The sequence below is a fragment of the Channa argus genome, chromosome 4 (genome assembly GCF_033026475.1).
Source record: "Channa argus isolate prfri chromosome 4, Channa argus male v1.0, whole genome shotgun sequence".
Classification (NCBI taxonomy): Eukaryota; Metazoa; Chordata; class Actinopteri; order Anabantiformes; family Channidae; genus Channa; species Channa argus.
The window spans coordinates 12,102,183-12,117,803 of record NC_090200.1 but is presented as its reverse complement, the minus strand read 5'-3'; the positions used below and the strand labels follow the sequence as shown (position 1 = coordinate 12,117,803).

At 38.9% G+C, this 15,621-nt stretch overlaps 1 protein-coding gene across 1 annotated transcript; it reads left to right on the top strand.

Moving 5' to 3' along the window:
• The first annotated feature begins 3,836 nt into the window (after positions 1 to 3,836).
• lmo2 (LIM domain only 2 (rhombotin-like 1)) lies at positions 3,837 to 8,528 on the top strand. The gene is made up of 3 exons (XM_067502539.1): positions 3,837 to 4,488; positions 5,831 to 6,046; positions 6,577 to 8,528. The coding sequence occupies exons 1-3, from the start codon at positions 4,448 to 4,450 to the stop codon at positions 6,800 to 6,802; spliced, it is 483 nt and encodes a 160-aa protein (XP_067358640.1). The 5' UTR covers positions 3,837 to 4,447; the 3' UTR covers positions 6,803 to 8,528.
• Positions 8,529 to 15,621: the final 7,093 nt, after the last annotated feature.

The following is a 15,621-nucleotide window of genomic DNA, read 5'->3' as shown; positions in this document are numbered from 1 at the left end:
ACATCTGCACAACTTGAGGATTAAACCTTTTCAGATGTCTTTAGAACTAATTATTACTCGTTCTTGTTTTTACTTTACCTTTAATCACACTTTTAACCATAAATATTATTACCTTAAGTTGTGAATACTTACCCAAAAGTCCTAAGGAATGTGAAACCCCCTTTCTATTGTTTTGCCAAATACAGGAAGCAGTTAACATGGCTGCACAGCTTTTTGATTGCACTGTTCCACTGACAGTGTTTTCTTTTGGGATAATGCTGATTATGGGAGGATCCCAGGGGTAAGTGAAGCTCCCTTTCAACAAGTGACTAATTTCCACAGCCTGCTGTATTTTAGTCAAACAACAATGAAAAGTCTCCATTTTTTAAAACAAGGGTGGTTCCTCGTCTGACCTCTGACCTTTACACCTTGACATTTTTAAGTCTAAAAGCAATCTCACAACTCTTCAGTTTGAATCACTGAGGTAACAAGAAACAACAACCCTTTCCTACAACCCTTGACAGGTGTGGGACTTTGAAATAGAAGCCAATTATCATTTCATGCCAGATTAGCCAGAAAATGGTGGGTTTTGCTATTGATGATCCAGATTTCATGCTATTAAAAAGACAACATTATGTCCTGAGTCCGTTTATTTCAGGAAATGGGCCTGCCAGCCTGTGTCCATAGTCCATTGTCCAAAATGTTTGGATACCCAACTTTGTTCTGTTGCTAAATATGAGATCTATTTAACAGGAAATCTCTAATGAAAATCATGAAATAAGGTGGTGACTCAATATTTTGCATTGACTTTGCCATATTAAGAGTATTACCAAGAAGAGGAACTTGGTAATAGTCACCTTGTTGGGCAACTAATGAATGAAGGGACCAAATAGTTTTGAAGTTTTACTGTTGTGGTACTGTAATACCAAAGCTAATTTTCCAGCTGGCTCCAAATTCCACATGGCTTTCAACTCCATATTGTACTCAGTACCAAACAGGCATAACAGGAAGCTGGAAATGAGTTGACACCACTTCCCAAAAGGTTGTCTACATTCTTAACTATTTGCTCCCCAAATTATACCTCAGAAACGATAACAAACGAAAAATGATTGTCTTTGTAGGCTTTAACATAACATATATCATTAAACATGAATGGACATAAATGGTATACACACTAAACATCTTCACTCTGAGCTTTTCTGTTGCAGAAGAGGGCTAACAAATTAATGTCAGGTTTAGAATAAAGACATTTAGGAAGCCTAAAGACTGAGATAAGAGTTTTATGGCCTATGACAAGTTTTTATGTTGCGCAGTAGGCCTTATTTCTCCTATCATCCTGAACCATCTGTAGTGGACCTGTCTGAAGAGCCATGTGAGAGGGGTGCCAGCAACATGGGGAGGTGTAGGAAATGAATGCACTAACCCCTCAGGAAAGCTTCATCTCTGTGTGTGCCAGCTGCACATCCTCTGGGCCTTCACTGTGAGCTCCACAGGAAGTAGTGGATGACTTGGGTGTCATATCAGCACTGACTTTCTTCTGTCTTTTTTCTTGTGTATAATACATTTGTTTTTGAGTTTGGCATTGGTGCAACATCACACTGTCGAAGTTTAGACAGCAGAGCATCGATGCGCAGATAAAATTCAGATGCTTTGTTGGATCAATCATCAAGAAATGTATTTCTGCTTTGTTTTTTGCTATTGCCATTAAAATGCCATGGTTTTAATTATATAAAACATATCAGACTTAAATTCAAATAGAAAATAAAAATGAACGCTATAAAAGTATCTTGAGATTGAATACACTCAAAATAAATGCACTGATGAGAAAAGCAGATGAGCTTTTATTCTAAAAACATTTTATCTACTTAGAAAAAACATAACAAACCTTTAGATATAGTTTTTCAATAATTAACTGTAAGTCTAATTTTTAAAGCCAACTTGAACAAAAATACTTTGATGTACTCATGAATAATGAAAATTCAAAATAAATAATTTTAAGACAAGTGGACAAACTCTTTCTGCTGGGATGTGATTTGATGGAAAGAACAGAGAATAACAGAACAGCTATTGTAGAAAGGTTGTGGTAAGATTGTTTTTGCCTAAAGGAAGTTAGACGTTAAAGCATAAGAGACTTGTTTTAATTAGGGATAAAAAGCTACCAAAGCCCATGCGCTGTGCTGTACAGAAGACAGTAGGCGAAAATCTTGTCTTGAAAAACAATTTGATCTTGTTTTTCATTTCAAGGATATGTATTTTGAGTTTCATCTCCATCGACCTTCTCTGCTTTCTTTGTGGCTGGCACACAACAGTGCCATGCTCACCTTGCTCATGGCTTTCTCAGCTTGGTATCAATCCAGTGAGGCTTCACAGTCCAACAACTGTGTAGCCCAGGGATGCTTTCAGCCTATATTCAGAGTTTGGCTGCGATCTTCCTCCACTGCATCTGGCTGAGGAGCTGAGGTGCTTTATCTCTCTGCCCAGTCCAACTGCTTGTCTGCGTCCCTCCCTCCTGCAGGCACCCCCGAGGCACTGGCAGTAGATAAGAAGCAGGGCCCACGGCAGCTCTGGTTTGAAAAGGAAAGGCTGTGAGGACATGTAGAAATATCACTGAATACTTTTCTTAAAGAGAAATAAAATTCTTTTGGGGTATTTCAGCATTAGTCATCTGGTCTCTTCCGCCAGTTTACAGATCAATAGTTTCAGAGTGTCATCTGAATAATAGTAACAGGTAAAAAGTAACAATTGTCTCAAAAACTGTATACTTCATACTTCATAAACGAGCTATAAAACAGTAGTTGAAACAAACCACATCCAACCAACTACAATATTTAAATTATGATAATAAAAGTAAAAAAATATCAGCGTAACCGACTGCAAAATGCATAATGAATACTGTTCATATTAGCTTTTTTGTTCAGGTCTTTATATTCGGTATCAGGGATGGATGTAGAGAAAATAGGAACCTGAACACAGACAGATAGATAGAAATTTTAGACATTTTTTGTTTTGTTATTGAGGTTTTTCTTCTTTTGTTCTTTTGTGTCTGTTTTTGGTCTTTTCTTTAAAAAGAAATCAAGAGCAACTTGACCCGTTTTGGCCCTTGGGCCACCTGACCTCTTGGGCCCATTGGCCCATTGGCCCAAGAGGTCAACTGTTTCATTAATTAAATTAAACTGTTTCATTAATTAAATGCTTTTTAATGCTACTTTAGTATCACATGCTTGTTCTTAATAACGGGATTTCAAATAAAAACCTATACGTTAGGATGTACATGATTAGACAAACTATTCAAATTTTGTGGAAAATCTGAAAATTGAGAATCTGAGGCCAATGCAACAACAACAACAACAAAAAAAAACTGACAAAAATTGTATAATTTAAGTTTATTAACTGTTTTAATAAGACATCCTCCTTAAAGAGTTTAATTCAAATCAATTAAAAAACATCAATTAAAAATAATGTTATACTGTTCCAGTATTTAGGACTTTAAATTTATTTAGGACTATTTAGCATGTATTTTTGTAAACAGTCCCTCTGAAGAGAAGAAGCAGTAGTTGTAGTAGTGGCAGTAAATTTCCACCAACATTAAGGGCTGGACAGTTATAATTACAAGTGGTGGACAAGTTGTTCAAGTTAATACCCCATAAACGACCCATAAAATATTAAATCATCATTCGTTACACTTTGACGTTTAGAAAGTGGGTCCAAATGGTTTTCAACATTTATCGCTGAGGGAAGTAATGAGACAGGTTGTGGTTCTAATTAACGGAAAACACACACAGCCTGCATCGTGCAGCTCTGATCGTTTGCCTTATCGGTTCCTCGGCCAAACAAAATGAACTCATTAGTCTCAGTCACGACCTGACTCCACGCCTGACAGAGCAGTCGGTGCACTGTTTAGCTGTCGCTTTAAGACCCATTTCCCCCCATTGTCAAGCAGTCGTGAGCAGGAAGAGGGAAGCGAAAGCAGAGATCGAGGGGGGCCGACGTATTTAAACACGATGCTGCTGCACAATAACGGTGACCGCGGCTTCTTAAGGAGGAGCGCGTCTGCAGCCCGCTCACTTACAAGAGACGCAGGGTCACGGAGAAGCGACCTTCTCATCGGACCGATAGTGTTTTGATCTAATGAAGCGCGGACGGTGCGTAAAGTGGCTGCTTTGAGATAAAAACACACTTGAGTCATGGAAGTGTCTACACGGGTTACTGCCTCAGGAAATGATCACACTGTCCTCCATCATCGTTGAGCTGCTTAGGGCCAAATTTTCTTGTCTTGCAGCCATTTCCACTGGACTCAAATTCCTTTTAGTTTATCACACGAAACCTGGGTGTAAGTGGCGTCTCGGAGGCTGCGGGAGCAGGTGCAGCGCGTCTTGGCTCCATTCTGGCCGCAGGCAGCTTCACAGGTAGCCGTTGAGCTGGTTGCAGACTCTGATCTGGATCAGGCTGGACATCATATTTTATAAGAATGACATCCACTATTGAGAGAAAGACGCTGGAAGCCAACGAGTAAGTATCTTATAACGAGATAATAGCGATAATAGGGATTTCTGATTACAGCAGGAAATTCAAGGACATTCATGATTGAGGCAAAAGCTTAACTCTTATGGGCAATAACTGCAGACATGGCTGATATCATGAGCTCAAATGTTTAGCTTTTAGGCTAAGAAAATTATTAAGTTAATGACGAATTATGTCTTCGCAAAGAGGAGTGCACAAAAGAGTTGTGACCTGTGAAAAGTGAAGTGACCTACAGCTAAGCTCTTCAGATGCGAACAATTAAGGCTTATTTTCTTTATATTGTTGTAGATTTCACATGCTGGTAATTTTACGAGTTAAAAAAAACCCAATTAAAATAGCCTTATCGTTTTGTGGCCACATATTTAACAATGGCTCCCTCATGTGGACAGGATCAAATCGCAGTTGCACGAGTCACTATATTGTAACCACAGACAGCAAGTTTACATCTATATTCATTTATGTAGCACCTTTGATATCAGAGCATGCAATACAGTGTCCTTCACAAGATAAAAACATTCATAAACAAATCATCATGTTTAGCATTACCTCATTTAACTTCATCTCAGTTCGTTTACATATTTTTTTCTGAAGGCCAGCATCAATATGTTTATTCATTGGCAGTGTGACATCACTTCACATCCAGGAAACCTGTTAACAAATTAAGATTTGACTTCAACAGACAAATGCAAGAACATGGAACATAACAATATAACAGATAAACTACAAAATGAGTTTGGGCTGTGCTAAATCTGATCAGATATTGTCAACAATTCCTTTCCAGGATAAAAATGCATCATATCAAGATATAAGACATTATAGCTGTGTGAACACTTTTGCATACATGACATTAACGTGGACATCTCACAAAAGGCTACAAACAGAGCAGGGGTGGTAGAAGTCCAAAGTCACAATCTGAAAGAGTTTGGAGCAAAGTAAATTCCACTACACCACTTCAAACACAAACACCACCAACATGAGCACAGTGTGGCAGATCCTTGAACAACAGCAACAAACTCCTTTGATTCAGAACAGCATTTTTAATTAGAGAATAATGTGATAACTATCTTTATTTTCCAACCAACAATTTGACCAACCATAAATGCTCAAAGTCGCCAATTTTAGCTTCTCTGTTGTCAGGATTTGCTGATTTTCTTTTATGTGATAGTAAACTGAAAACAATTCGAAGATATTAGCCTGGACATCTGAAAATCGTGCTATGCATTTTGATTATTTTCTGATATTCTATCGACTACATAATTCTTTAAGTACATGAGAGAACAATCGTGTGTTGCAGGCGGACTGACTTCCTAACCAGTTGTCTTTCTTGCAGGGAGCCGGTGGATGAGGTCCTGCAGATGCCACCGTCCCTGCTGACGTGCGGTGGGTGTCAGCAGAGCATCGGTGACCGGTTCTTCTTGAAGGCCATCGAGCAGTACTGGCACGAAGACTGCTTGAGTTGCGACCTGTGTGGTTGTCGGCTGGGGGAGGTGGGCCGTCGGCTCTACTACAAGCTGGGAAGAAAATTATGTCGAAGAGATTACCTCAGGTTGGTGCTGTACACCAGGATTTAATTAACACATGTAGGAATCTGCAGCTGTAAGAAAAATCCATTATTTCCTTCTGTTTAAGAAACATTTGATAAAAACTACAATGCTCAGCTGTTATGTGAATATAAACTATATGTTTCAAATGTCTGTTTAAAAAGGTCTGTCAGCAGCAAACAGTAGACAGAATACAGATGTCAGAAAGTATTGATGGATAGATTAACATGTTGTTGCGGTTAATCTTTTTTCATGGGATTTCAAAACAATAGACAGAATGTGTAATGTAGAAATACACTCCACTTATTAGGACTAATACTCTCTAAGCAGTTCTTCATGAAGTTGTGATTATTGAAGTTATCACAAACCGATACACTGGAAACTTGCCATCACTACCCTGAGGTTACCGTGGTCATGGTTAGAGGAAGATTTACAGTGGCTTAATGGGGACATTGCTATTAAAGTTTCACATCAGCAAAGCAGGGAAATGTTTCCATCTTGCTCGTACTACTGTGATCCTTTCTTATCTACCCAGGCTTTTCGGTCAGGACGGTCTCTGTGCTTCCTGTGAGAAGAGGATCAGAGCATTTGAGATGACAATGCGTGTGCGGGACAAGGTTTACCATCTGGAGTGCTTCAAGTGTGCTGCCTGCCAGAAGCACTTCTGTGTGGGTGACCGCTACCTGCTCATCAACTCAGACATTGTGTGCGAGCAAGACATCTTTGAGTGGACAAAACTCAACAATAACAACATGGTTTAGGAGGATCATCTTTCCCTAGATTAACACACTGGAGCAACATCTTGCCTAATTCCATTGGTTTAAAAGGCAATTAATCATATATAAACAGACTTTTTGTAGCCTGTGAAGGCATTGTCATGCATCTGACATTCACATGGAATCATTTTATTCTGAGACGAGGTGACATCTCAACTTTTTTCTCTGGTGGAGACTAATGAGGACTGTAGCAGCAATAACAGACAGATTGTCTTCTTTGGCTTCATCTTTAAATGCAAAAAATTAAAGAAAAACATCCAATAATAACACAGAGCTTTTTGAATTCTAGGAAAGAACAAAAACAAAAAAAATCTGTTGCATCACAGTCTGTCCTAAAATGTTTGACAAGAGTTTCAGTAATATTTTTATTTTATGGGTCTGTAATTTTCTAATGATTGTCTTGTAATTTTTATAAAGATTAATATAATTTTGGAATAAACTGCACCACATAAACATAAAAAGTAATTTTTCATTTATTATTTATTTACTTTTGAAAACTTTGATGTTACTGTATGTTTAACTGTATTTATGCTGTGTGCTGACTAATAGACTGTAGGTTTTCATGTGAGTTAACTGAGTTAATTAATTAGAGATGTGTTCAGACATTGTGTGCAAGCATTATAATTAGTATATTATTGGATTGTCCTCTCCAGGACTAGGATCTCTCCAGGCTCTAGAAAATTTGAATTAAAACAACGCATTGGAAAACTGCAGACCTGTAAAATGAAGTGTTACTGGAATTTTACAGTATAAATGGAAGATGCATTTGTCCTCATCAGAATGATTGCACTGTATTGCCAGGTTGAACTGATGGTGCCCTCTGGTGATGGAGGGAAGCCATGCAATATTCATTTTACTGACTTTGAAGTTGTTTGCAGTGTCTGTTTTGTAATTTTAACAACTCTCTGGACATGCATCTGAGATTTTTGGGAAATTTAATTGTTTATCAAATAAATGACAATTTAGAAAAACAAGTGTAGTCTTTGGCTTCTGTGTCTTCCTGATAGTCACAAAGAAATTAGAGCACATTTGTGACATTTACTTAGACATTGCTCAAGGTGGTTTGAGTGTTTAAATTTGCAGTGTTTAAATTTTGGACGGTATTTGTTCTTTAGAAACACAGTTTAGATTGTTGCTGGTAAGACGAGACTCAAAGAATCTAAACAAATTGTGGAAAAAGAATCATTTATATAGGAAAAAGAAGTCATGCATATAAGCACATGTACCTCGAGCTCTCTTAAGTGATTCAAGAAACTAAGTGCCCTGTTTCATTACACTATCATTTAGCCACAAGAGGTCAGTAAAATGTTTATAGTTTACAGTCGAGTGTTAGGTTCTTGCCAGGTCATAGAACAAACCAATCTTTATTAGATTGATGTTTTGGGCTGTAACATTCACTGTCTTCAATTTTTATTCCTCCTCGCTGTCTGTATTTAAAGCTGGTGCCCTTCTGACTATTTCATCTTTCTTCTTCATGTCTACCAGCTGTCAGCTCTAAAGTGGCCACAAAACGTGCTCCTCTGCTGCCATCCCACAACCTCCTGCTATCCACAGTTGTCTTTACAGGCGAACATCAATAATTGAATCCATGAATTACTCTTGCATGTGAGGTCAGGAACGAAGGCGCCTAACCGCAACATATTAGTGGGTGAGAAAAGCTGCATTAACCGACATAAAAAAAGTGGTTGAAAAATGTGATCGGGCAGCAATTAGAAACAAAGCTGAAGGAGGGAAGAGGGGTAGAGGGGGGGTAAAGGAGAGAAAGCAAGCAGAACAGCTCGAAATTGATGTCTTCAGCTTGATCTGACAGTAGTTTATTCTTAGACGAGGGAGGAATGAAGGAACAGATAGTTAAAAACCCACCCAGGCTGAGATGACGCTCTTGCTGAAAGAGATACTTATGGGGAAACTAATGAGTTTTTCCACAATAGAGACGGGAAAATACTGTATAGGCACACGGAGGCATGCTGGGCTTTAACTCATTTGGAGGTCTGAAGATTGAAGAATCAATGTGGCATTAAGTAATGCTTGAGGAATGGCTGTGTAGAAAAAAATATCTACTACACGGTGGTCTCAGCAGAAAAATCAGCTCCATATTGAAGATATGTATGAGTAAATAACATATTAACTATATAAACTAATAGAATTTGGCAGCAACCTAAGCAGACTACCACTACTACAGCCCTTGTGACTAAGACTGTTTACCCTTGTGCAGATGTGGTAATGCTTGTCTTTGCTTTAGACTGGGCTTATGTATTTGAGGCAGGTGAAAAAATATAAAGCATTGTTATTGTACCAAATGAAATACATAAGATTATCTGGTTTGTCTAAATATCAAATAGATAAAAAACATTTATTGTCATACACTGAGACCTGCTTGTGTTTGTGTTGTGTCAACTGACTTCATTATAAATCTCAAACAGCAGACACCTGAACAGATGTGCATTTAACCCATTTTAGCCCTGCAGTGAGAAACTCTCTGGATGAAAATACCAGCGTGTTGGTCCTCCATTTTGGTCCAGAATGAAATAGCTCAACAAGTGAATAAATTAAAGTGAAATTTTGAGCAGACATTCAGATTCGCTCCACAGGGTTAATCTTAATGACTCTGGTGATCATATGCATTTTGAGCACCGCAGTGGTGGTTTTGAGTGAAATACCTCATCAACTATAACATTTGGCACACACGTTTATGTTCCTCTCAGGATAAACTGCCATAACCTTGGGGATCCCTTAAATTTTCACTTGGTGCCATCATCAGGTTAAACTTTTCATTTGTTGGATATTTTTATTTATAACTAAATACCTGTAAAACTAACTATACTATTCCCATTAGGCTAGGCTGTTTATGTTCACTGCTAATTGGCAAATGTTGGCATGTTATTGCACTAAAGTGAGATTTGTTTAGCTCAAAGCACCACTGTGGCATTGTGCACAGCCTCACTGAGCTGATCGCATGGCTTTTATTTACAGCAGTGGTCTAAAACCCCAAACAGAGGTAATGCATCATTTTGTGTAATAGATTTTGAAAAGATGTTATCAGTTCATATTATGATATTTATACACAGTTCTATTGCAATTACTATCCATGAAGTATTAAACTATATATGTTAAACTAAGTGTGTTTAGAGCTGGCTATGGAAGTTTACAGGATCCACACACAAAACTTTACTGTAGGTTTAAATTACCGTGTTCTACTCTTTGTCTCCTGCTCCCTTGTGACCGAGAGTGTTACGAAAGTTTGATGAGAGCTGACAGGAGGCCAGGTCTCATCTCAAGACATTCAAACACAACCCATCGGCCTGTGGAGACCATCAGTGTCGACCAAGCGGGTTGTGTTCCATTGGCCTGTTCTGCTGCCCGGCAGACTGAGCTTTGCCAGAGCACTGCCCTGACTCAATAAAGCCCTGTGCTTCTTGTGTCATCCCTACCAGCTGTACACAAGGCAGAGAGTGTAATGCTCTGTTTGTGTGCTGAGGGAGGCCTGCTTCATCTCCAGTGCCCATGTCACAGCAGTCCTGCAAGGGTAAAAACATCCAGCTGTGTGCACGGAAACCAAGGAGACTTTCTGAGGACGAAACCGCAGTGGGCTGCAGCTTGTTTTTATCAAACATCTCAAGCCAGTGAAACAGCCACCACACGTCGACATCACTCTGCTGCAGTGTGCTGGCTAGACAGTAGATGGCGGTTCAAGTCCAGGTGCAGGTTTGTTCTTGGCGAAACAAGAAAAAAAGGGGTTTGTGTGAATGTGTGAAATAACTGACAGGAAGATTAAGGAAAAGCTGTTTTCTGTATGGATGTCAGTTCAAGAGAAGATTAATTAGTTCTGAACTGAAAGTGACAAGCCATATTCAAAGCACTACAGACATGACAGTGAGAGTTCAACGACACCTGCAAAGGAAGATGTGGTCGGACAATTTTCTGCTGCACCACAGCGATTAATCACAGTGTGGCCTGTCAGTGTCAAACCCATCTGACAAAATGAGTCAAGTGCTACTGATTGTGCCCGCTTTGGGTTTCACTTGCACTCACACTTTATCAGATGGGGCTAATTGGGAACATATTCATTCTGTGGTTCTGAGAGATGTGTCTGTCAGGAATCACATTCCTGCTCCGATTCTCTGATAGCCCATAGCGCCTGGAGTCTGGGATGGAGGACAGGCTGTGGGAGTAGAGTTTGAGGGAGGGGGTTGAGGGGTATGGCAGCACATTCAGAAGCAGACAGATGAGTAATAAGCATGCATCCTTTAACTCTTGTCAGGCATGTCCCTCTGACTGGATTAAATATGTGCTGAGGATTTATTAGGCAGAAGACCTCTGGGGTACCGGAAAAACGGGAAGACTGAGCTCCACCTCAACTTTTCTCCCATCATATTTTCTCTCTTTCTACCTCATACAATCATTCTCACGTACCTCCCCATCCGTTTTTTACTCCCACTATGGTTTTTGTATTTAAGGCTTTTCAAGCTTTCCTCCCTTTCATTGTCCTCTCAGCCAGCCATGTGTATAGATGTGTGATATGATGGATTCTGTGATTATTATCATGTTTATTGCTTTGGCTTGAAGGCCTGCAGGCCTTTATGTCAAGCGGAGAGCTCAGGTACAGGAGCATGAAGCATTCAGAGACTTCACTTCAATAAAAGTAGCATGTAGAACTTTGGTACAGTAAATACAAAACTTCTCTGAGCAGCTAGTTAGTAAAACTTGGTACAAAGAATGAAATCAAGAGATGGCTATGTCTGACAGTAATTTTCCGAATATGAGCCATTAATGCTGGAAATATTCCCCAATGAGAAAAAAGGTTTTGAAGTTCCCTTTCTTACATGTAATTTAGTATCAGTTTACGAACGCCAGAGAATGTTAGATTTATCCAAGCTAACGTGCATATTCTTGTAATCAACAGTGTCAAGTATCAACTACGTGTTAGAGTATGTAGTTCGACTTGAGTAGAGAATGTATTTTAGGGCGATTACTTGCACTTTTACTTTTTGTTAGAGATGAGTTTGTGTACTTTTGATACCTTTAAGTTAATGCACTTACATTATGTTCACCACTGTCCAAGCAGTTTATATGAACACTGACAGTTTTCAACACAGTGTTCTTGGTTTCTAATGAACCTTCTCTGTGATACATCAGGTTTATGACATATCTGGAAAACATTTTTATTCACAAATGCATCAGTACATTTCCCTCTTTCTATTGTGCAAACATTAATAATTTCTATTTTGTCTGTATATATTTGACTGCAAGATTCCACACTCAGTTTATAATGGAAGACATTCTCTATATCTGCAAAGATGTGTTACCCAAGTGCAGCAAATCTGCTTTGAGCCAATCTATTGTATGTTTTTTACATATGTTGCTTTCCCCATAAGTCATATCCCCCCTAAAATGATCACCATATGGTAAACAGTGTTCCTGGCTTCTGATGAACCAACTATTGCACTAAAGGCTCTGTCCCAAGACCTGCATCAAACATGCTTGGGAGAAAGTGCTTCCCTTGTGGGATGGGTGGGGTGTTGAATCAACCATTTTTTGTCTCTGGCCTGACAGAGGCAAGCAGCAATATCGTAGAATAATAAATGTAGTGGCGTGTTGTGACCACATCATATGGATTAGAAACAACAGTCATGGGAATTATGTGCCTTATAACTGAAAAACCACTACCTTGTGCTTCATGGCTGAATAGTTGAGAAAATGAACAAAAATGACACATGAAAACATTCTTGAGTGTTCAGTGCGACTGTGAGTGAGTAGATATGGTGCTGCCAGTCAAAGTTGAACTTTTATCTGCACTGCAAGGAAATAGAACTGCACATTCTAAAGACTTAACCTGTCCAATAAAGTAGAAAAATTATTTTCATAAGTGATAATCTTACATAACATGTGATTTATTCTTTTTTACATGTGAATTCTTAGTCAGTTTAAGTTATTAACAATAAAGTGATTGATTCTTCTCTTCTTCATTCAGCAAACTATCTCAATTTTCTCATTTTAACCACACCTCCATCATGTATGACATATTGGTCCAGTGACAATAGGTGACCCCGTGCCCCACAAATCATGGGGACCTAATGAGTTTAGACCTGCTCTGTTTGGATGAGCATAAAAAAACCCTCCTGGTATAAATCTAAACCTGGCTCAAACCTCCTTCTCATCATACATCAGTAAAAAGTCAGACCATTACCAGGAAGCAGACCGTAGCAATGGCAAGCAATCAATGGTGGAAACTCCAATTAAGGTGATGGAAAAAGGTGGCTACTGCATTTGAAAATCAGCGCAGATGTGCAGGTAAGTGACCATGTGGCAAACCTTGCCTGCACAGCAACCGCTTCAGTGCAATTTCCCTCTCTAATTGGACTTCCCACTCAATGCCTGCTTCCAATCACTGCAGAGAGCCAGTACAGGCAGGCATATTGGCAGGATGGTGAACCACACTTAGACAGTATGTGAAGAACTACAGAACAGCAAGTCAGATGGCCAGGGATTTTCAGTGTTCCAGTAAAAATAGGCAACTACAAGTGAACGTCCTGCATTTAACCACAGACCTATGTTTATGTGTTGTATTTGTTTGTGACTTGGACTGTTTTACGTGCTTTGTAGAGTTTTATCTAAAATATGCCCTACGTTATATTACGCTGCCAATTAAACAATTAGTTGGCTAGTAAATTAAGGAAAATTCAACCTATTTTGGATGAATCATTTAGGATCAATTCTCTACATTTTCTAGCAGAATGGCCAAACATTTGGTTTAATGGTCCTAGAGGCTCCAATGCAACAAATACAGAATTTTTTTGGTCTCACATCCAAAAACCGAATATGTAATTTCACTTCATTTCTTAATTTGTTAGAAGAGAATACTTATGTAAAGTATATATACGAAATACCTATAAAGGTAATAATTTACTTTTTACCAGTATATAGGAAGATTGTGTCTGTGAAGAAAGACAATACCGACACCGAACCACCCAATGAAGATGCCACCCAACACAACATAGAATATTTCATCCTCATCGATTCTACACCTGCTGTTTTAAATCTTCCCTTAATGCTTAAATCCTGGCAATGCCATCCATGGTTAAGAATTTCTCTTTTCCCTTGGATTTCCTCCCTTTCAGAGTCGCCTCACCTGGAACCAATCTGTAGCACAATCAAAGTGTCCTAACATGAAAGCTCAGTTCCTCCCTTTGATAGTCCATTTCTCTCCACACTTGTTCTTTTCTCTATTCTCTGGTAGCTCAAACAGCCGTGTCTGGAAAAAATTCAGCTCAAAATAGAGACGCAGTCACTAAGCATTATGCAAATTTCCTTGAAACAATTCACTGGTGCTCTGCCTTGTGCTATTGCAGACAACAGAATGGGCTCTTTGTCTAAAAATAAGCTCTGCATAATGAAAACTAAGAGCCTCACTTGTTGAGAAATTGAGAACACTGCTGCAAAGGCCTTGAGTAATTTGAAATAATAAAATATATTTAGGTGAATGAATAACTTGGACTGGGGACTCAAGTATCATTTACAAGTATAATTTAGTGGTTTCATGAACCCTGTTCAAAAGCAGATGAGTGCCCATTTTTAATAGAACATTAAGTGTGAAAAGTGGAAAGACAAGTGTAACATTACAATTTTTAAAATATTATTCTGTTCCCTCATCATTGGATTGCACTCATCCATCCAAAGTGTTCTGGATGAGTTGATGCTTACGGTTTACATGGTGCTTGCGCATCAGTCATCCCTCTCAGCTTCAGAGTGTGTCCACAATCGCAGGGTGATTAAACTCTAATAGCAGCCTTTGAGAACTCCAGGGAGATTTACCCCTGAGTCAACATGCCAGACCCCATTTCCTCCTCACTCACTGCTGCCTCTCAACACCAAAACGGCTGCAGCCACAGTAGATCTCCACATGGAACTTGTATATGTTGACGGAACCTTGGAAGTGACCCTACATAGAGGCTTAAACATACCCAAGGAACTGTGCCAATAAATTACCTATTTCTCCCAAACATTAAGTAATTTACCTTGTTGCAATAACATTCAAAAACATGTACACATTACATGTGATTAGACGGTTTTCTTGCCTCCTAATAAAGACAAATATGTGGTTGTAGCAGGTCCTGCTTATAATCCTACAGGATAACTAATTGCACATGCTTCATAATGTTTTATGATGCCTCAATATACGCGAAAAAGCACCCAACTTGCTTTTATTAAAATTAACTAATGCTATTTAAAAAACAAAAAGAAATTACACTTGCTCTAGCATCTTAAATGCTAAAATCTGCTTCTTTTTCTGGTTTCCATTGATCATTTTTTTGGATAATTTGTAGTTTGTAGTATAATAGAGCATGTAAACATTATTTTAACACAACAATGACAATAAAATATCTGTTTCTTCTGACATGGTCTTGTGCTCAGTACTACAGTCCAACATTGTGTTTTGCTGTAATGAATGCTGTCTTTTTTTTTATAACACATTAATAGTTGCACTCACAGGATGCTTTTCTTTCCATCATTCTTTGTAAAGTCTGGACGCTTTAATGCCAAAGTATATAGGATAATTAAAAACGATGCTTTGGCCGTGGATACCTAAAGTGGCGTATGAATGGGGTATAGTTGCACAAAATGCCTGAGTGTGACGGAAATTCATGATGGTGCTTTCCCAAGCTGTCGTCAGACAAACCTGATTGCAGCCAGGGATCGAGACGCCTGTCATAGTGCTAACATTTCAGACATTTTGTTTTGAAACTTCCCACGAACAACAACACAGCGTTCGTTATCCGGAGTCCAGTGGCTCGGTTGAGACAACG

Bases quoted from the DNA above. Each gene is read 5' to 3' on its own strand.
- lmo2 (XM_067502539.1), top strand. From the start codon at position 4,448: ATGACATCCACTATTGAGAGAAAGACGCTGGAAGCCAACGA. The intron at 4,489-5,830 runs GTAAGTATCTTA...TCTTTCTTGCAG, and splicing joins AAGACGCTGGAAGCCAACGA to GGAGCCGGTGGATGAGGTCC. The intron at 6,047-6,576 runs GTTGGTGCTGTA...TTATCTACCCAG, and splicing joins TGTCGAAGAGATTACCTCAG to GCTTTTCGGTCAGGACGGTC.